The 21859-nt window shown below is 40.6% G+C and overlaps 1 protein-coding gene across 3 annotated transcripts; it reads right to left on the reverse strand.

Annotated features, from left to right (window-relative positions):
• Positions 1–1148: 1148 nt before the first annotated feature.
• glod5 (glyoxalase domain containing 5) lies at positions 1149–16434 on the reverse strand. 3 transcript variants are annotated; one of them, XM_059651284.1, is made up of 4 exons: positions 16333–16434; positions 13141–13284; positions 7468–7623; positions 1149–1221 (listed from the first exon to the last, which is right to left on the reverse strand). In XM_059651284.1, exons 1-4 carry the CDS (start codon positions 16390–16392, stop codon positions 1183–1185), a joined length of 399 nt encoding a protein of 132 aa, XP_059507267.1. In that variant the 5' UTR covers positions 16393–16434; the 3' UTR covers positions 1149–1182. The 3 variants fall into 3 exon arrangements, with proteins under 3 accessions (XP_059507267.1, XP_048400853.1, XP_048400852.1); XM_048544896.1 differs by lacking the exon at positions 1149–1221 and adding an exon at positions 6100–6726 and having other exon boundaries at positions 7468–7590; XM_048544895.1 differs by lacking the exon at positions 1149–1221 and adding an exon at positions 6100–6726.
• Positions 16435–21859: the final 5425 nt, after the last annotated feature.

A 21859-nucleotide genomic window follows, 5' to 3' on the forward strand; every position in this document is an offset into this window, starting at 1 on the left:
ATTATAAGTAGAGCACTTGGAAAACAGTGATCAGAACAGGCAGAGCTAGCATAGATTTGGGAATGGAAATCATGCTTGGCAAATCAACATGAATTTTTTGAGGATGTAACTCATAGCGTTGATAAGGGGGAGCAAGTGGATGTGGTTTACCTGGACATTTAGGTGTTTGATAAGATCTCACATAAGAAATTAGCATGTAAAATTAAAGCATATAGAATTGAGAGTAGTGCATTGACATATATAAGGAACTGGTTGGCAAACAGGAAATAAAGAGCAGAAAAAAAGGGTCTTTTTCAAATTTGCAGACGGTGACTAGTAGGGATCTATGCTTGGACCCCAGCTAATCACAACATAAATTAATGATTTAGATGAGGGAACTAAATGTAATCTCTCCAAGTTTGCAGATGACACAAAGTTGGCTGGAAAGCAAAACTGTGGGAAGGATGCAGAGATGCTTCATTGTGATTTTGACAAGTTGAATAAATCAGTTTTTGTAAAGGAACAAGTTCTGATGTAATAACATTTGATGAAATCAAAAACAATTTTCTTGTTACTTCTCCAAATGGAATTTTCATTTCACGGGAAAGACAAGTGATTTGTGATACTGATCTCCATTCCTTTCGAAGTGTTCAAAGGACATGCAGCCATGTAAATAAAGTGCAAGTGGGTATCAATCCCATGAAACTGATGGTGCAGAATAAATTTGATAGTGAGCCAGAAACTGCATAGGAGATTGTCTGTCTGCTGTTTCTCGACTAAGGCAAACTTTACCAAACAACCTTCACAACTAGACTCTGCCAGCTTGGAATTGTGCAAATTATTTGAAACAGCGAGCCTAGTAAAGTTAAATTCTAATCAAAAAAATCATATTTCAAACATACAGGTCTAAATATCTTCATTCCTTCAATCGGGTTTTTGTCTGTATACCTGAATTGTTAGGTGGGGATAGATAATATTGCTGAAAATTTTCAAGAAGGAAGAATTCTGTCCATAAATTTTACATTTTGTGCTCAGTATTTAATTTTATTTTTCTATTGTCAAATATTTATCACGTCCATATTAAAGGAGGCGACGTCTCTCATCTGCCCGATTGACTTTTCTCTTTATGGAGTGCGTTGGGTCTGGGATTCTCTTTCAAAGTGAAATCCAGCTGATCCAATTCCTGTGCTCTTTCTTAACATTTCAGTGAGTTTCTTCTGCTTCAAGTGCTTCTCCAATTCCCTTTTGAAAATTAATTTTGAATTCATTACCCTGTCAGGGAAAGCACTTTAAATCCTAATCATTTGTTCAATGAAAACATTTTCTCTTCATTCTTTGCTTTAAAGGTAAGAGATTTATTTCCAATTGTCCATCAATGTCTCTATAATTGCTCATCCCCAGGACTTTTCTAAGAAATCTCTTTTGAACCCTCTCCACAATCTTTATGTCTTTCGTGCCCAGGTCTGGGCACAGTGATCTTGATTTTCCTGTAGTTATGAAAAGTGTGTTCAAAAGGATGTAGACTTTTAAGGTGAGTAGGTAAAGGACAGCTAAATGGAGTATAATTTGGGAAAATGTTACAATTATTCACTTTAGTAGGAATAACAGGAAGTGAAGTGCTAAATGGAGAAAGACTGCACAATATTCTACTACACAGGGGTCCGGGTGTCCTTCTATATGAATCTCAAAAATTTAGTATGCGCGTACAGCAAGTAATTAGGAAAGCAAAACAGAATCATTGGAAATATTCCAAGGTAATAAAATAGTTAATTTGTGAAAGTCTTGCCACAATTGTGCAGGACATTAGTTAAACCATGCATCTATACACTTTGCAGTTTTGGTCTCCTCAATTCAGGAGGCCATATCTGCATTGAAAGTACTTCAGAGAAGATTCATTAGGCTGATTTCTGGGCAAAAGGAGCTTCTTATGGAGAAGCATTTAGCAGGTTGTCCATGGACATGGGAGTTTAGAAGAAGAGATGGCATTTTTGTAATAGAATTTTAGAATTCTTAGAGTCCCTAGCAGGGTAAGTTGTGAGAGGATGTTTCCTCTTGTGCTCAAATCTCCTAGCACAATTTAAAAATTAAAAGTCTCGCATTGAGATGGAGTTGAGAGAGAACTTCTTCTCTCATACGGGCGTTGGTAAATAGACTCCCCTTCCACAGAAAGCAGTAGAAATTGGCTCATTGAGTACATTCAGGGTTGATTTAGACAGACTTTGATATGCAAGGAAGTCAAGAGTTATAAGGAGAAGACAGGAAAATAGAGCTAGGGCCAGAGTCTCTCATGATCTTTTTGGATGATGAAACAGGCTAAGTGGGTCTAATGGCCTACTCCTGCTCCTTTGTCTTAAGATGTTATGATCAATCAGTAAATATTGTTAAGCAAGATGGGATTTTGAGTTGAACCAGAGTTTAAACATGATATATCATAAGTTTTGTTATACAGTAAATACATACAATCATGATAAAGTGAGTACTGCCCCAAATGGACTGTATTGCTGGAAAGGTGAAAAGTGGAAATGCAAAGGTTGTTCACTTTGGTAGGAAGAACAGAAAAAAAGGATATTAAATAGAGAAGGACTGCACAATACCCCCCTACTATGGAGGTATTTGGTCATCCTTGTGCATGACTCACAAAAATTCAGGGTGTAGGTAGAAAGTAATTAGGAAAGCAAAACAAAATAGTGATCTTTATTCCAAGACTTCTCCAATTTCTCAGTGGCCAGTCTTCACAGCATTTCAGACCCCTAAGTGTGAGACCAGAGTCTTCCTACAGTGTCATTTTCTAACACCCACTGCACTGAGCTCTCCCAAAATCCATTATTTCACAATCTGTTTTAGATGTGGCAAGCTGGATTAACTATTGGCAAGGCCTTATGATCCTATGAGGATTTGTTTTATTTTAAAATATCACATCAGAAGTTGAGGTTTTCTTTTTCTAAAATCCTGCCATTAATGACATTCACCTACCTTTAACTTCCTAACAAGCTGCTCACAGTGCTATTCAGTTCATCTGTTCCTATTCCTTGTCTAACTATTTAACTGTGGAGTTGTTCACTAAAACAAGTCCTATTCTCCATCATACACAAGTTAAGTCATATTTCAATAAGCATCTTAATTCATCAAGGCTAAATGAAAAGCCTAGCACAGCTCAGAAATAGACATAGAAACTAAGATCATGTGCTCTACCCTTCCTGGCTAATCTTCTATCTCAATGCCATATTTTCACTTTCTTCGCATAATCCTGAAGCTTTTAGTATCTAAAAAGTTATCTAACCCTTTCTTGAAAATATTCGGTAACTTGGCCTCCCTGTGGGATGTCTGTTTTCGGCTGCTACCCTCACTTTTATAAGAGGCCTTGTATGTCCATACATCCCATTTCAGATTAAAAATAATTACTTCAAATAATTATTCCACGAGCCTTGCAGCAATGGAAAATAAGTCTTAAGCAACTTACAGTAAAATAAACCCACAGAAGTAATCTGTTCCTTCACTCATTTCAAGCTGAATATAGATATAGATGGATAATATTTATTGCTAACTTCCAACAATTCAAGTAGATTTCTGGTCCCAAAAATTCACCTTAAATTCTTATTTTCTATTTTTAAATGTGAATGAGTTATTTGAGCAAAGCATGAACTCAGAGCTCAGTTAAAACTGTGTGATCTCAGGAAGTGGGAGGTGCCAGCATGGCACCGATGGCAAAGGTAGACAGCAACAATTCTGAGTGATATTAATGACATGCTGGGCGAAGCAAACAACTCATAAAAGGACTGGGCTGATAAAGACTATGTGAAGTATAAACTAAGGGACATGCTCACACTGACATTAGTTGACTCTTCTAAATTACGTAAAACACAGATAAAAACAAACTTCCTTTTGTTGCGTGGTGACTTCAAGAGCTCTGCATTAATATGCACCTGACTTCAGATTTGTCCGGAAATAAGATTGAAAATCTGATTATATTCTGAACAAGCCCCTTGATCAGTAAGTACTGGATTGAAGGGGTTGTTAATTGTTGGTGAATCAGTTTCTTCCCCACAAACTCTTTGACAATTGCAATCTGTCCTGGAGACAACAGCATTCAGTTCTTCCTTTTGGGAATACAATTTGCAAATCACACCTACACTAATTCCTAACCCCACTGGCAACTACTTTAAATTAATTCATGAGATGTGGCCATTACGGACTAGGCCAGCTTTTATTCCCCACTCCTAATTGCCCTGGAGGCAGTGGTTATAAGCCACGGCAGTTCTTGCGATGTAGAGACAGGGAATGAATTCCCAATTTCGACCCAGCCGTGGTGAAGGAATTGTAACACATTTGCAAATCAGGATGTGTACTTGGAAGTGTGTTTGCAGATGGTGGTGTTCCCATTTATCCACTGCCTTTATCCTTTGGGTGACAAAGGTCGCAGGTTTGAAAGGGTCTGTCAAAGGAGGCTGCAGTGCATCTTGTGGATGTTAGACAAGTGCCATTGTGTGTCTATGGTGAAGGGAGTTAACACTGAAGGTGGTGGATGGGATGTCGGTCAAGTGAGATGCTTTATCTTGGACGGTGTCAAGCTTCTTGAGATTTGTTGAAGCTATACTCAGCCAAGTGGAAAATATTCCATCACACTCTTGACTTGTGCCTTGTAGATGGTGGATGAGCATTGGGAATACAGAAAGTGAGTTCATTTTTTAAACAACAGAATTTGTAGCCTGTGATCTGCTCTTGTAATGGCCACATCTCATGAATTATTATCAAGTGTCCAAGATCCCTTGTCACAACAATAATATATGTATATATGATGTACTTTGAAACTCAATTATTTGTAACTACAAACATAAAAGGGAAGTGCGGTGGATGCTGGAGATGTGAAATAAAAACAAAGTGCTGGAAAAACTCAATATGTCTCTCAGTATCTGGGAGAGAGTAAGAATTAACATTTCAAATCCAATGATTCTTCTTTCATTCTCAGATCTGCTGAGTAGCTCCAGTATTTTCTACCTTGTAAAAAGACCTCATAATCCTATTTGTTCGAGCTATGGCTTTCTGACAAGATTGGTGAGTATTTTAAAAGTTTTCAATTCTTTTCCTCCCTTTCATGATATTTCTGTCCCAATTTCTAGAAAGTAGTTGTCCAATAACACTTATAACTCATGCATCAATCTTAATTACACTTCTTTCCACCCACCGTCAGGTAGAAATCTATTCCATCCTCCTAGAATCCTTGTTACATTTGCCTAATGTCTCTTGAGCTTCCAAAATTTCTTCCCATTTCCTCAAATATGTTTGAGTGGGTCCTTGGTGGTGTCAGTTCCATCGACTGCTCTCTTTGCTGAGTATTTCCAGCATTTCATTTTTTATTTCTAATTGCTAATATTCATTGCTTTTTCCTTTTGAACTTCCTTCTCCTTTAGTATGAAGTTAATATCTTTTATGACCATCAATTTTTTTTCCCAATGTCCCTATCTTTGTGTCACAGGTACCAAATAGTGCTGATTAACATTAATCTACCCAAGCATTATTGAAGCCTGACAGATTCGAAGTCATGGGTGGTGCTGTGGCTCATTTTGTAGCATGCTTATCTCTGAAGTAAAAGTTCGTGAGTCCAAATTACATTTGTTCTGACTCATGCATCAGCTCAAATTTGAGCAAAGAAACTTCCGACAGATTCTCAGCTACCACCAATCCTCAGCTGATGGTTAAATGTTCCTCCATGTTGAATACCAATTACACGTGTATTTTGTTTTCTTTTCCTCATCCAACAAATCTTAAGGTCAAGCGGTGAGTCATTGCTGTTCTTTGGCAGGTAATCTAGTGACCTGAATACCTTTCCATTCTGAGATAGGCTATGCCATTCCAACAATGTTGTAAACATTCCAATTTGCCAAACCAATCATTCTTTGGGAAATTTTGTATCTCATAAATTGACTATATCTAAATTTCAGAAGCAAGAAATTGGTACAGCAACCTCTCGTGGCAGGCAGTCCATTTATTGATTTTATTGCAAGAGCAAACATTCTTTTTTAAGTGGTTCACAAAAAGCACTTAATTACCATGAAAACTTTCAAAATATCATACTTTTTAGTTATTGTGTATAGATTTAACATCTACAAATTTGATGTTCAGTAGTCAATTATCACTTTTTTGCTTCTTATTTAAAAAATATAACTACAGGTATTTTTCCTATAATGCGATAGTTGCGTTCTTGCGTGACATCACACTATAGAAAATTGTGCTATAGAAAATCACGACAGAAAATTGTATTATAGTGAAATCACTATAGAAAGTCCCTATACTTGTACAGCAGAATGTTTGCATTATCCAAACAGCATCCACCATTCATCAATTGCGTTGAAGCCAATTTGCATTACAGCAGAAATACCTGTATGCTCAACAAGTATTGATTATCTACCTTACAAAATTATCTACTTTTTCCCACTGAAGACACAAAATGTGCATTGTGTGGTGATACACTGAGCTTCAATGCCTTTGTTATCTCACTATAATATATATAGTAGTGCCTTAAACAATATAGTTCCCATTACGTTAAATGTACAATAACAGATCAATCTTTTTAGACAACTTTACACTTTCCATTCTCATATAGATTTGTTGTTATATTCATTGTTTGTCAGAGAGGTAATTGGAAACTTCAATCAAATTATTGTCTGGATCTCTGAAGTAAACTGAAGTGATAAGGCCCACAGCACCAGTTTGTTCGATGGGACCTTCTTCAATGTGAACTCCACATGTCTGTTAACAAAGTATCAAGAGCTGCTCATAATTAGCTTCATTAAGCATGTTAGAACAAGCATTAAAATAAACTATCAAATTTGCTCATTAAATAAGTTTACATCTCATTTCCTGTACACTTCAATTCAATTTGATAAATGGTAGGTAGAAGTGAGAATGGTGGAAACAGCCTTAAACTTGTACCATTTCAATTAGTGAAGCATAAAATAAACACATGTCTCTAAAACAAAATTAATGATGTAGTATTAAAAGTACATAGAATTCCTGCCTATACTGGGGCTTTGAAACACTTCAGTGCCACATGATATTTATAAAGAGAGGTTTCCACTGTGGCAGACCAGTAAAATGATGAACTTTCTACTGTGCTATTCATAACCTTATTAAGCGGGGAGTGGAACAATGTTTCAAATAAATTCTGGCTGCAATTTCATTTCTGATGCTTCTTTTCCTATTGCTGATAGTTTATCAAAAACTTTGCCAACTAGCATACAGGACAGGTATTAACAAGCAAAGAAAGACTTCTAGTTCAAAACAAAGATTTATTGTTTGGCTTACACTTTCACTCTCTCCAGACTAACCACTGTAAAATACATTAAACCTGTGAACTGCAGCTCTTGGTAAAGGAAACTTTCTGTATGTGTAATAATTCAAAATTTAAGTGTCCCCTAGACACTTTCAATGATCACATTTTCCTATCTAAAAACAGTTTGCTTTATTCGCATTGCATATTATTTGACTAACCTTAAGATGTTCAATCACTTTACTGACTGGTGTCTTTGTGATCAAACAGAGATCCATGGATCCTGCTGTCGGTTTGTGCGCCTTTGGCTCAAATTCTTTCCCAACTTCATGCAGGTTGATTTTCTGATTCCCAAAAGAAAGTGCTTTGCGGTTACCCTGTTTTGAGAGATTCACTATCATAAAACCATATTCATTAGCATTATTAAACATTTTTTTCAGTGAAGAATGTGCCAATAGCTCACTGAACCTGTTCTGAAGAAGAATCCTTGGATTGGAAGCATTAACTCTGTTTCTCTCTCCACAGATGCTTCCAAAAGAGTTGAGCTTCTCCAGCATTTTGTTTCCTGGTTCAGATTTCAAGTATTTACAGTATTTTGCTAACCTGAGGAATACAATCCTAGTCACAAGCACTTTTGACTATGTCATTAATCATTACAAGTTGAACATAGTCATCTCTGTGAAGCAGAAATAATCAGAGGTGATCTTAAAACTGACCTACTGGGCATAATTCACAAAGATAATCTCATAGGCTGCATCTGGACACAGAGCTGATTTCCACTCACCTTGACATGTAAATGTTCAACAGTATGGTCTTATTTGCAACACTGTCTTTCCTGGCTGATTGCTCACACTGTTAAGATCCCCTTCTGTTACAATTATTCCCCACACAAGGCTATTGGCACTGTGTGGCCAATAAATTCACAGCTGGGGTAATTGTTGTTGTGGCTATGGTTCTATAAAAGTGTAGCAAAATGGAGGATGCGCGATTTCACAAGCAAGCCTAGTACTAGTATCAATCTGAAACAGCTGAAGATCCTTTTAGGATGCAAACGAGGGACAAGATGCCAAAAGGTTATCAGCCTCCTCCAGAAGAGCTTGGTTCATTGCTGCTACAATTTGAGGAAATCTCGGGACACCATCACAATAACATGCCAACTTGTGAAGTGGAACTTGTGACCTGAAGGGGTAGGTGGCCATCAATGTGTCTGCTGCTCGAAAGTCTTAAGCAACTGACTGCTTCTGAGGACCCACTGGAGACCCTGTGTGGGATCGCTCAATTCTTAACCCGTGAATATATCTAAGGCTGCTCCTGCTGCAATTTTTGCTGGATCACAACACTTCACCTTGTTGTATCCTGTGTCAAGATTAGCACGCAGCCCAGACAGTAGGTTTTGCGAACATAGTTTGATTCCCTCAGATGAAGGGCACTATCGACTATACTTTGTGTACCATTTCATAACACAGTTGACTTCATGAACAGGAAGGGATTCCATTCCATTAATGTGAAAGTTATCTATGATCACTGGTACCACATTTTAGAAGTTTGCACAAGGTACCCTGGGAACTGCAAAGATGCTTATATCCTTAAGACAGAAATATTGTTTCTTGCCTCTCTTACAAGGATACAAGGCAATTCATGAAGTTATTAATTGCAGAAGGGTGGAACTAGATAAAATGTCATCTACTCTTCCATCAGAACAATAGGCCCTGAAGAAGAGGTTTTCATGTTTGAATTTATCTGGGTGGGGGAGGCTTTGGAGTAATGTCCACATAGGATGTACTGTATGATACAGTTCTGCACACATGGATCTGAAAAAGACGGAATGTGACGGATGCTGAAGCGCTGGGAGACTGGCAGCAATCTTACAAGGAGCAAGATCAGGACAAGAGCCATCACTTTCATTTTGATGGAACAATGGAACAATATGGCAATCATCCCATGTTGCTGGTTTGGGACAATAACACTGCCAGGGTTTTCCAAGGCAAGTGAGGTTTTGACTGTTCCATTTCAATTTCAAATTTCACAGCACGGTTTTAGTTTTATACACTTATGGAATTTGAATATCGTTTCCTGGCCAGCATTTTATTGTCCATTCCTAGTTACCCTTGAGAAGGTGGTGGACAGCTGCCTTCTTGAACTGCTGTTGTCCATGTGCTGTAGGTTAACTCACAATGCTATTAGAAGGAGAATTCAAGGATTTTGACCCAGCAAAAGCAAAGGAATAGCGATATATTTCCAAAAAGGGTGAGTAGTTTGCAGGGGAATTGTAGGTGGTAGAGTTCCCATATATCTACTGCTCTTGTCCTTCTAGATGGAGCTGGTCGTGGGTTTAGAAGGGGCTGTCTGAGGACCTTTGGTGGATTTCTGGAGATAGCATGCACACTGCTGCTACTGGGCATTGAAGGTGGGGTGATTGAATGTTTGTGGATGTGGTAGCAGTCTAACATTCTACTTTGTCCTGGATGATGTCAAGCTTCTGGAGTGTTGTTGGAGTTGCACTCATCCAGGCAAGTTGAGTATATTCCATGTTCCTCACGTGTGCCTGAGAGAAGGTAGAGAGGCTTTGGGGATTTAACCGGGGTAGTTACTTTCTGCAGTGTTGCTAGCCTCTACCTGCTCTTGTAGCCGCTATATTTATATGGCTAGTCCAATTCAGTTTCTGGTCAATGGTAATCCTGAGGATGTTGACAGTGGGGAATTCAGTGATTGTAATGCCATTCATTGTCAAGGGGCTGTCGTTAGATTTTCTCTTATTGGATTTGTTCATTAGCCTGGCAATTCTGTGACATGAATTGACTTTTCCCCAGGGCAGGATTGACTGCCACGAGGGGTCATAGTTTTAAGGTGTTAGGAGGAAGGTATAGAGGAGACGTCAGAGGGAGGTTCTTCACCGAGAGAGTTGTGAGCGCATGGAATACTTTGCCAGTGGCAGCCGTGGAAGCAGAGTCATTAGTGACATTTAAGCGACTGCTAGACATGCACATGGACAGCAGTGAACTGAGGGGAATGTAGGTTAGGTTATTTTATTTTTGGATTAGGATTATTCCACGGCACAACATTGTGGGCCGAAGGGCCTGCACCATGCTGTACTTTTCTATGTTCTATGAATATTACTCAACACATATTATTTCAAGCCTGGACACTGTCAAGGTCTTGCTGCATTTGGGCCTGGACTGCTTCAGGATTTGAGGAGTTGTGAATGGTGCTGAACATTGGGAAGTCATCAGTGAACATTCCCAATTCTGAACTTATGATGGAGGGAAGGTTATTGGTCAAGGAGCTGAAAATGGTTGGGCCTAGGGCACTACCATGAAGAACTCCTTCAGAGATATCCTAGAGCTGAAATGACTGACCTCCAAAAACAACAGACATCTTCCTATTAATAAAATGTGAGGCTGGATGAACACAGCAGGCCAAGCAGCATCTCAGGTGCTGAACATTGGGAAGTCATCAGTGAACATTCCCAATTCTGAACTTATGATGGAGGGAAGGTTATTGGTCAAGGAGCTGAAAATGGTTGGGCCTAGGGCACTACCATGAAGAACTCCTACAGAGATATCCTAGAGCTGAAATGACTGACCTCCAAAAACAACAGACATCTTCCTATTAATAAAATGTGAGGCTGGATGAACACAGCAGGCCAAGCAGCATCTCAGGAGCTTTTGTGCTCCTGAGATGCTGCTTGGCCTGCTGTGTTCATCCAGCCTCACATTTTATTATCTTGGAATCTCCAGCATCTGCAGTTCCCATTATCTCAGACATCTTCCTATTGACAGGTATGACTCTAATCAGGAGTAAATTCTACCCTAATTCTCACTGACCCCAGTTTTGCTTGGGATCTTTGATGCCACACTTGATCAAATGCAGCCTTGATATGTGGGGCTGTCACTTACACCTGACCTCCGGAATTCAGCTCTTTTGTCCATGTGTGAACCAAGGCTATATAAGGTCAGGAGCTGAGTGGACCTGGCAGAACCCAAACTGGGCATCATTGAGAAGGTTATCACTGAGCAAGTGCTGCTTGATAATGCTGTTGATGACACCTTCTATCACTTCACTGGTGATTGAAAGTAGGCTGATGGGACAGTAATTGGCTCAGTTGGATTTGTCTTGCTTTGTGTTCAGGACTAGCTGGGCAATTTTCTATATTGTTGGATAGATATTAGTCTTGTAGATCGAATGAAATAGTGGCTAGGAGCATGGAAAAGCCTTGAGCACAATTCTTCAGTACTATTATTCGAATGTTGTCACGGCCAATAGCTTTTGCAGTATCCAATGTCTCCAATTGTTTCTGATATTGTGTGGTGTGAACCAAATTGACAGGGGACTGGTGCCTGTGATTTTGGAGGCCACTGGAGGAGGCTGAAATGGATCATTCGCTCAGCACATCTAGCTGCAGATTGTTGATTGCTTCAAACTTATATTTTACACCAATATGATGGACTTCCCCATCATTGAGGGTGGGGATAGCTTTGGCGCCACCTCCTCCAGTAAGCTGTTTAATTGTCCACTATCATTCACACTGAATGTGACAGTTTAGTGGCAAACAAGAAGATAAGGACTCTGAATTTTTTTTAAAGTATGTCATTTTTTCTGAATTGTCTCATAACCTAAGTCCTTCACCAGCCCATTCCAGCCAACTCTGCCCTTAATCCTTTATATATATCAATATTTCAGTTTAACATGGCTGCTGCTGTCACTAGGTTGTCACTCTCAAACTGAATGCTAAATCTTGTCATTTTGTGCCCACTGTTTCTCAGTATTTTAATCTGAGATTTATTAAACCCGTCTTGCTATATCTTACCAGGTCCAAACCTGATCCCTGGTTGAATCCACAACACAACGTTCTTGGAAACTGTCCAGAATAAATGAACTCTTCTACATGATTACCTTTACTCATTTGATTTTCCCAATCTACATGAAGACTAAAGCAACCATGATTGCCTTTTTTGTATGCCCTTATATGCCTTCATGATTTATTCTCTGTCCTACTGTACAGCTACTGTTGGGAGGTGGGGGCCAACAGACTACTACCACTGGTGTCGTCTTTATTTTTTACCTCAACCCTAATGGATTCTACATTCACACATCCATAATTTCTTGCAAATGTATTTATTCCATGATTCATTTTTAAAAGAGGGAGAAAACACTGTTGGAAAAATCTCTCTTAAGATGGGAAAGGTTTTAAATTCTGAATGAATTTGAAGTTTTGAAGTGCTTTAACTGTGAGTTTTATGCTTGTGCAAGAAAGAAAACCACTTCAATTTGAAGCAGATACATGCAATCATTTCCTTTTGTGATCAAAATGTGGAATATAAAATCAGAGATGTCACATTAGAACTGTATGACTCATTAGCTGGGCCACAACTTGTTTCCATTACAGGAAAGATATCTTTGCACTTGAACAGAGGACATTTACAAGGATTTTGCTAGAACTGGAACAATGCAGCTATGCAGGAAGATTGGATTGACTGCATTTCTTCTCCTTGGAACAGAGGAGGCTGAGGAGAGATTTGATTTCAATATACATAATTGGCCTGGATAGGATGGAGGGAAAGGCCTAGTTACTTTAGCAAAGGGATCAGCAGCTAGAAGTTTTAGCTTTAAACTGATTAATCAGAAGATTACAGCAGGAAGGAGGGAAAAAAAAGTTTCACTCTGTGCTAGAGGCTTGGAACTCGGTCCCTAAAAGGGTAGTGGAGCAGAAACCCTTGGCTCATTTATGAGGCATCTGAAAATGTACCTCTAGTACTGTAGCAGTCAGGGATTTGGATCAAATACTGAGAAGCTTGATTATGCTGAGTGACCTATTTTTCAGCCAGGGCAGCCAGCCAGCCAAATGCCTTTTTCTGTGGCTTAAACTTTCAATAGTTCTATAAGTATGACTTTACCTTGAAAGTGGTAATTTCCATGCCTAATGTTTGGGAGTAGAATGCCACAGTATCTTCAATGCTCTTCACAGTCAGAACAAGGTGATCCAATCTTGCGATCTGGATTGGTGAGGAAGTGTTCTTCAATCTGAACTGAATCAAACTCTACACAGGCCATGAACATGGAAAAGAAATTTAGAAAATTATGATACATCTATGTTTCAGTAATGCCATTTCCCACATACTGACAATTTGTATATTAACTACATTCAATTATGCGAAGTACCTTTGCAACAATGCACTCTGAAGGATTATTCTACCTTCAGAATTCCTGTGCCCAAACTTGTTAAGGGAGGCATTTGTACAGCAGTATAGTTAGCTATGAAGCAGGGAGCCAAGATTTGGTCCTCCTGCAGTGGACATGTCCATCATGGGCCTCCTGCAGTGCCACAATGATGCCACCCGAAGGTTGTAGGAACAGCAACTCATATTCCGCTCGGAAACCCTGCAGCCCAATGGTATCTTCACAAGCTTCAAAATCTCCCCTTCCCCCACTGCATCCCAAACCCAGCCCAGCCTGTCCCCGCCTCTCTAATCTGTTCTTACTTTCACCTATCCCTTCCTCCCACCTCAAGCCGCACCTCCATTTCCTACCTACTAACTTCATCCCACCTCCTTGACCTGTCGATCTTCCCTGGACTGACCTATCCCCTCCCTACCTCCCCACCTATACTCTCCTCTCCACCTATCTTCTTTACTCTCCATCTTCGGTCCGCCTCCCCCTTTCTCCCTATTTATTCCAGTTCCCTCTCCCCACCCCCCTCTCTGATGAAGGGTCTAGGCCCGAAACGTCAGCTTTTGTGCTCCTGAGATGCTGCTTGGCCTGCTGTGTTCATCCAGCTCCGCACTTTGTTATCTAAGATTTGAATCCCAGTTGTGGACAGTGAAAGTTCATTATAGACTTCACTGCATAACAATGAAACAAAGTTAAAACATTGAAACATCATCTAATTAAACACTTCTGTGAAAACACACACTAACAACTGTAGCTGGAGCTGCAGGTGAAGAAAAGTGATTGTGCATTTTACGTCAGAAGAATTTTTAAAGAAGATGAGAACAACTTTCTTGTCATTGGAAACAGTTTCTTTTTATTTACTCAATCAAAACTCTTCATGTGATTCAGACTTCAATTCTTGAAACTCTTTTTTGTTCATTCTCCCCAGTAGCTCTCTGCTGGAAAGAAAGCTCCACTTTCTCCACATAACCGAAGATTTTCATCCCTAGTATCTGGTAAGTCACCTCTCCACCCTCTTTAAGTCCTGACATCTTTCCTAATAATGTGACACCTATAATTGCCCCAATTCTCTATGCAGTGATTTGTAAAACATTAACGTTGTTTCTTTGTTTTTGTATTCTATATTTCCATTTATAAAAGTAGGAAATCATATAGTTTAGCAGTTTTCTCAATTTGTCCTGCCAACTTCAGAATTAACATATATCCTCTGGTTATCAGTGTCCGCCACATTTAAGTATATCATTCAGTTCACGTTGCCTCTCCTCATTATTCCAGGCAAAATGAATTGTTTCACACTTCTCTGCATCAATGTCATCCCTTCCGGTGTCTATTTCTCCGGTCCACGTTCCTCGAACGTCTATTTCAACCTTCCCCATGTGTACTACACCTTTGAATTTTGTGCTACGTGCAAAATTTTGAAATTAATCTCTGCCCTGGTCCAGGTCATTAACAGATATCAGAATGAGCATCAGTGCTCCAACTGGGCCAAAGGAGAATAGAAACAGGTGTTGTACATTCGGTGGTCCACAACTAGTATGTGTGCAGCCAATGCCCCTGCCCATCCCACGTCCAAACTGGGCATTAGCCTTGTAACAGTCAGTGAGGGGCTCTCAGTCCAGGATCAGGTTGTACTCCTGCTATCACTGCATTGTCTTGGAGATGAACGTTAGTATTGAAGAGCTCGGGAAAAGCACACAGACAAGGATATATAACCAGGTGTAGAGCTGGATGAACACAGCAGGCCAGGCAGTTTCAGAGGAGCAGGGAAGCTTGTGTTTCCAGTCTAGACGCTTCTTCAGAAATGAGGGAGGGGAAGGGGGGTTCTGAATTAGAGAGGGGGAGGCAGATAGAAGATGGATAAAGGAGAAGATAGGTGGAGAGGAGACAGGTCAAAGAGGCAGGGTTAGAGCCAGTAAAGGTGTGTTTAGGTGGGGAGTTAGGGAGGTGATAGGTCAGTCCAGGGAGGACGGACAGGTCAAGGGGGCAGGATGAGGTTGATAGGTAGGAGATGGGGGTGGGGCTTGAGGTGGGAGGAGTGAAGAGGTGGGAAGAAGGACTGGTTAGGGAGGTGGGGACAAGCTGGGCTGGTTTTGGAATGTGGATGGGACAGGAGATTTTGAAGTTAGTGAAGTCCACATTGATACCATGGGGCTGGAGGGTTCCCAAGCAGAATATGAGTTGCTGTTCCTGCAACCTGCAGGTGGAATCATTGTGGCAATGCAGGAGGCTGGAGAGACTCTTGCATCTCCCGCAACTCATCCCTCACAAGCCGTCCCCGCAATAACAACCAAAACAGAATCCCCTTCATCCTCACGTACCACTCCACCAACCTCCAGATCCAACGAATCATCCTCTGACACTTCTGCCATCTGTAATCTGAACCCACTACCAAATAAATTTTTTCCTCCTCACTCTTACGTGCTTTCTGGAGGGACCACTCTCTCTGTGACTCCCTTGTCCGCTCCACACTCCCCACTGCCCCCAGCACTTTTCCCTGCAATTGTAGGAAGTGCTACACCTACCCCTACACCTCCCCCCTCACCCCCATCCCAAGCCCCACCCCCAACTCCTACCTACCAACCTCATCCCACCTCCTTGACCTGCCCATCTCCCTGGACTGACATACCCCCTCCCTAACTCCCCATGTAAACTTACCGTTACTGGCTCCATCCCCGCCTCTTTGACCTGTCTCCTCTCCACCTATCTCCTCCTCTATCCATCTTCTATGTGCCTCCCCCTCTCCCCCCTTCCTGAAGAAGGGTCCAGGCCCGAAACATCAGCTTTCCTGCTCCTCTGATGCTGCTTTGCCTGCTGTGTTCATCCAGCTCTACACCTTGTTATCTCAGACGATCTCTGGACAATGATATACTTTGTTTATGTCCAATGATTACTTCAGTGTAAAAGTGAAATGAATTTACCTGCCGGCAAAAGCCATGACAACAGTAGCCTATAGATAACAAACTTTTTAAGAGCGCCATTTTGCTGAGTTAAAGAAAGTACTAGAACTCGCAGCTTCTTCCTGAACTGAAACTGACTGCAACTTCCTCTCAAGTAAGAGGCAGTTAGTCTGCCAGTGCGAAGTGCAGAGGCGCACCCTTCATTTCTCAATCTTCACGTTAAACACAGTATAGTATATTAGTTACTGATATGAATTGGACTCTTTGTTTCACCATTTATAACAGCAAGCCTTTGTTCTGTCAGCCGTACCAGAATGCACAATCAGGGCACTTCAAATAAACAGAATTAAGGGAAGTCCAGAATAAACCGAAACACGACAAAATTCTGTTTTTGGACTTTGGCAGTCTGAGCCAAATGACAGAATCATGTACACCTCTATGAGGTCAGCCCTCAGCCTTCTAGGCTCCAGGGGGAAGAAAAAACACCAGCCCCGCTTTATAATTCAAACATTCCAATCTCGGTAACGTCCTTGTAAATCTTTTTTTTTTGCTCCCTTTTCAATTTAATAACTCGCTTTGTGTAGATGGGAGACCAGAGTTTGTACGTAGTACTCCAAATGTGACCTTACCAATGTCTCTTGTACAGTTGTAACATTGTCCCAACTCTCGTATGCATTGCTCTGATCGATTTGGGCAGGCATGCCAAATGTCTTATCTGCCAGGCTTGGTGGACCTGTCTACCTGCGATGTTACTTTCAAAGAACACCGTACCTGTTCCCCCCACCCAGCTCAGTTTGTTCAATAACACTCTGAAAGGCCTACTACTAAATGTGAAAATCCTGCCCTGGCTTGTCTTACCCAAATTCAACACTTCGCATTTGTCTAAACTCCATCTGCCTTCTTCAGCCCACTGCCCTAAATGATCAAGATGCTGTTGCACTCTGAGACAACCTTCTTCATTGTCCACTATACCGTTAATTTTGATGGCATTCAGCAAACTTACTACCACTCTCGGGTGCCTGTCAGTGTGGAGTTTGCACATTCTCCCTGTGTCTGCGTGGGTCTCTTCCAGGTGCTCTGTTTTCCTCCCACAGTCCAAAGATGTGCAGGCTAGGTGGATTGGCCAAGCTAAGTTGCCCATGGTGTTCAGGGATGTGCAGATTAGGTGGGTTATAGGGGGATGGGCCTGCGTGGGATGCTGTGGGAGTCAGTGTGGACTTGTTGGGCCATAGGGCCTATTTCCACACTGTAGGGATTCTATGATACATTAGTTAGTGCAGGGGATTTGTGCCAAGATTGAGCTTGCTTCCAAGCTTTGTGAAAATTGTTCGATTACCTACAGCTTTTATCATATCAGAAAGGAACCAACCCAGAGACCATTTACAAAGGAATGGAAGATCTTGGGTTTTCTGCTGTTGGTTTTCCATACATTTTGTCATACACATGTAATATGTCATTTACAGATGAGACAAGGACTATTAACCAGAAGTACTATCCAGATTAGGAATTTCTTTCATTGTACAAATGGTAACATCAAGCAAACTCTACTCCTGGTGACAAATCCTTTCTGCAATGTGATTAAATGCATTTAAAACATAACCGGCTGTTTTCAAGATGGAGAGCAGATAGATCCATTGAAAGGCTGGCTGTACCAAAGTAAATTATGGTCGACGTTATTTAGAAAAATAATAAAGGGTGGAATAAATATTTATGGGTTAAATCATGTTGATGTATTGAAAATGATGACAGATATTAGAGAATAATCTTATCTGAGGATATTGTTATAAGTTTTTGTGAAATTTTCCAATCGCTGCAATATACCAATGTTTTGAGTTCTTAACAGAATCACATTTTTACGCTTGTGCATTAGCAGCATCACAAAGCTTCCACTGGTTTCTATCAGCAGTACCCAATTCTGAATGTAATTCAAGTTAAATATGGGCACTGTGCTCATTGTCCAGACAAAGCAGTTCAGTTTACAGCCCCTTGTGTTCATAAGATTCATAGATCAAGGTAAAGTTGGAAATGTAATAGTTTTAAGAGACAAATTTAGAGAAAAGTGTGCAAATTTTCTATTTTGTGGGGTAACACAATGGAAGTCTTTCTCAAGATAATACTTCCGTATCACAGGGTTGTACTTCTGGAACCTTAGCGGAAATTGAATTGGTAGGTAGGAAGGCAATGTTGTTTCAGGTTCAGGTGCAGGTGAGGAGCAAGAAACCAATAAAATTAACAGGCTGGGAAGCTTTTCAAACATTAATCTGCAAAGCTATTTCCTTGCCTCAGTGAAAGGCACCTCCTTGGAGAAATTGTGATAACAATGTGTAGAACTGGATGAACACAGCAGGCCAAGCAGCATCAGAGGAGCAGGAAAGCTGAAGTTTCTCTACTCTACTTCAGAAAACTTCAGGTCTAGACTCAAAACGTCAGCTTTCCCACTCCTCTGCTGCGGCTTGGCCTGTTGTGTTCATCCAGCTTTACACCTTGTTATCTCAGAGTCTCCATTGCTTTGAGAAAAACTTTAAAAAATTTGGAAGTTATTCTTGTTCCTTTATTTTACATATTTCAATCTCATCTTCCCAGTTCTCAGCCTTCATAGTACATGGGAGCAGCTTTTGCAGCTTCGCCTGGGACCTCAGATGAGGTTACAAGCGATGCCTACACAAACATTAATCAGAGCAGCAGCAATAAAGCCAACAGCTAATCAACTCGCTTTTATTTAGGGACATGCTGTTCGAAGGGCACAAATCTCTAGCCACAGGAGTGACCTTGGTTTTCTAACTTCTGTCGAGTTTCCTAATTTCTGTTTCACTCCTCCCCCTACCTCCGCATTTGAAATTAATTTATTCATTATTTATTAACATTTATTTATTTCTAACCTATGAGACCATTCCGTACTCAAAGAAATGTTGGAAAATCATAACCTGTCACCACGGTCATGGCTGCTACCTCTTTCAGAACCCTGAGAGGTGCTGGCAATATTTCATGAAATATTTCTCAAACTCTGTTTCACATTCTCTGTTGCATATCTGCTGTTCTACATCCTGTTTCTGCCCCTCAGTTTCTCATCCTGTGTATCGGCTGTTTTGTATTTCATACTCTTGTTTCTCATCATTTGCTTCTGCTGCTCTGTTATTCATACATTACTTCTCACCATCTGCTTCTGCCACTCCCTTTCTCATCCTCTGTTTCTGCCACTCTGTTACCTATCCTCTGTTTCTGTCTTCTGTTTTTGCCCCTCTGTTTCTCATTCTCTGTTTTTCATCCCCTGTTTGTCATTCCCATTTTTATGCCCCTCTGTTTTAAGCCACTGTTTCTCATTTTCTGTTTCGTACCCTCTGTTTCTCATCCTCTGATTCTGCTTCACTGTTTTGCATTGTCTGATTTGGCCACTCTGTATCTCATCCTCTGATTCACTTACTATGTTTCCATCCCTGTGTTTCTCATCCTCTGTATCTGCCCCCAGCATCTCATCGTCTGTTTCTCATCATCTGCTTCTGCTGCTATGTTATTCATTCATTGCTTCTCATCCTTTGTTTCTCATTTCTGATTTGGCCCCTTTGTATCTCATCCACTGTTTATGCCCTTTTGTTCTTCATCCTCTGTTTCTGCACAAGGTGAGGTTACCATCAAAGTCCTGTTTGCAAAACCTCTCCCTTTGTATGGTAGTCCTCAGGGTAAGCCACCATCAACTGTCTTTCTGTCTATTGAGAGGGAAGCCCAATGGTTTGGTAGTGTATTACCTTTGGGTATTAAATTCATTTACTGTAATAACTCTCAACTATCTCAGTGAACTTTTTAATCTGAGCATCATTAAGAAAAAAATCAGTTAACTATTTATATAACTAGCTTATAAATTAACCCACTTCTCCTTTTGTACTGCACTGGCTTAACTCAGTACCAGACAATAGTAATGACACTTCAATTCTCCAGTTCCCACCTTCGTGTTAATGACACAGGATTGCTGCTGCCAGAAGAAGGGCCAGATTTGAAATGTCAGCCTTCCTGCTCCCCTGAGCTCCTTGGCCTGCTGTGTTCATCCAGCTTTACACCGTGCTATCTCAGATTCTCCAGCATCAGCAGTTCCTGCTATCTCCAAAGATTCCACTGGGCTGCTTCTTGTGAGTAATGCCAGATTCTGAATGTATTTCAAGTTACATGTAAGCACTTTGCTCAATGTGGAATCAAAGCAGTTCAGTTTACACTAGCTTGTGTTCGCAAAGATCCATGCATCAAAACGAAATTGAAGCATTTATAGGTTTAAGAGACAAGTTTGGATGAAAGTTTGTAAACACGGCATTTTGTGGGATAATGCAATGGAAGACCCCTTTACACATTCATGGTACATGGCCATTGCCGGCTAAGCCGCATTTGTTGCCCATTTATAATTGTGCAGAGGGCAGTTAAGAGTCACCCACACTGATGTGGCTCTGGAGTCACATGTAGGTCAGAACAGGCAAGGATGGCAGTTTCTTTCTCTAAAGGACATTAGTGAAACAGATGGGCTTTTTTTCCCCAAAATAACTGGCAATGAATTCATGGTCATCATGAGACGCCATATTCCAGGTCTCTTTCTTTTTTTTTAAATTGAAATTCCTCAATCTTCTGTGGTGAGATTTGAGCCCGGATTAACAGTCCAACAATAATACCTCGAGGCCATTGCCTCCCCCAAGATATTGCTTTTCATATCCCTGCGTAGTGCCTCTGAACTCAGAAAAATGGAGATAATTTCCAGCATAGTGGAAGTCATTCCCAGTTCTTACTTACATATGTCAATCCAATCTTGCCTGTTGTTAGGCTTTACAGCAGCATGGGAGCCTCTTTTGTAGCTCTATCTTGGACACAGATGAACATACAAGAGCATTTGAATATCACATGGAGTAGCAGGAATGAACCCAACAGCAGTTTAGCAAATTCTATTACTGACATTCAAAATTAATTGAGTTGTATGAATGTAATGGGGTGCAGGCAGACCATTTTCTGATCACAACTCTTTAATATTTATAGAAAAGGCTAAAGCCTAGAATGCTAGGTCATTCATTTGGAGTTTATTCCTTTAGTCACATCACCTGAAAATTATCACATTGCCAGGAAGAAAAATGATGAATTTTAAGATACAAGTTTGTTTGAGTGTTGGATAAAGTCATCCACAAGAGAAGGGTTGTGTGTGCAGAGTTTGCACATTTTCCCCATGTCTGCATGGGTTAGCACCGGGTGCTCCGGTTTCCTCCCACAATCCAAAGATGTGCAGTCGAGGTGGATAGGCTACGATAACTTGCCCTGTACTGTCGAGGAATGTGCAGGCTAGGTGGATTAACTGTGGGAAATGTTGGATTCAGGTGATAGGGCGGTGGATTGTGTTTGGATATTATGCTCTTTGGACGGTCATGCAGATTCAAGGGGCTGAATGGCCTCTTTTTGCACTGTAGGGATTTTATGATGATATGTCTTGCTTTGAAATTAACCCTGTTGTGAACAACTGAGGTGGCAGCATAATTGAAAGGGTTCCGTTGTTCATCTGCCTTTGTGAGGGATTTTAACAGTATGC

This window comes from Stegostoma tigrinum, chromosome 15 (genome assembly GCF_030684315.1).
Source record: "Stegostoma tigrinum isolate sSteTig4 chromosome 15, sSteTig4.hap1, whole genome shotgun sequence".
Taxonomy (NCBI): Eukaryota; Metazoa; Chordata; class Chondrichthyes; order Orectolobiformes; family Stegostomatidae; genus Stegostoma; species Stegostoma tigrinum.

Bases quoted from the DNA above. Each gene is read 5' to 3' on its own strand.
- glod5 (XM_048544895.1), bottom strand. From the start codon at position 16,392: ATGGCGCTCTTAAAAAGTTTGTTATCTATAGGCTACTGTTGTCATGGC. The intron at 7,624-13,140 runs GTAAAGTCATAC...CTCTCAAAACAG, and splicing joins TGGAAATTACCACTTTCAAG to GGTAACCGCAAAGCACTTTC. The intron at 6,727-7,467 runs GTTAGTCAAATA...CTTTGTTAACAG, and splicing joins AAGTGATTGAACATCTTAAG to ACATGTGGAGTTCACATTGA.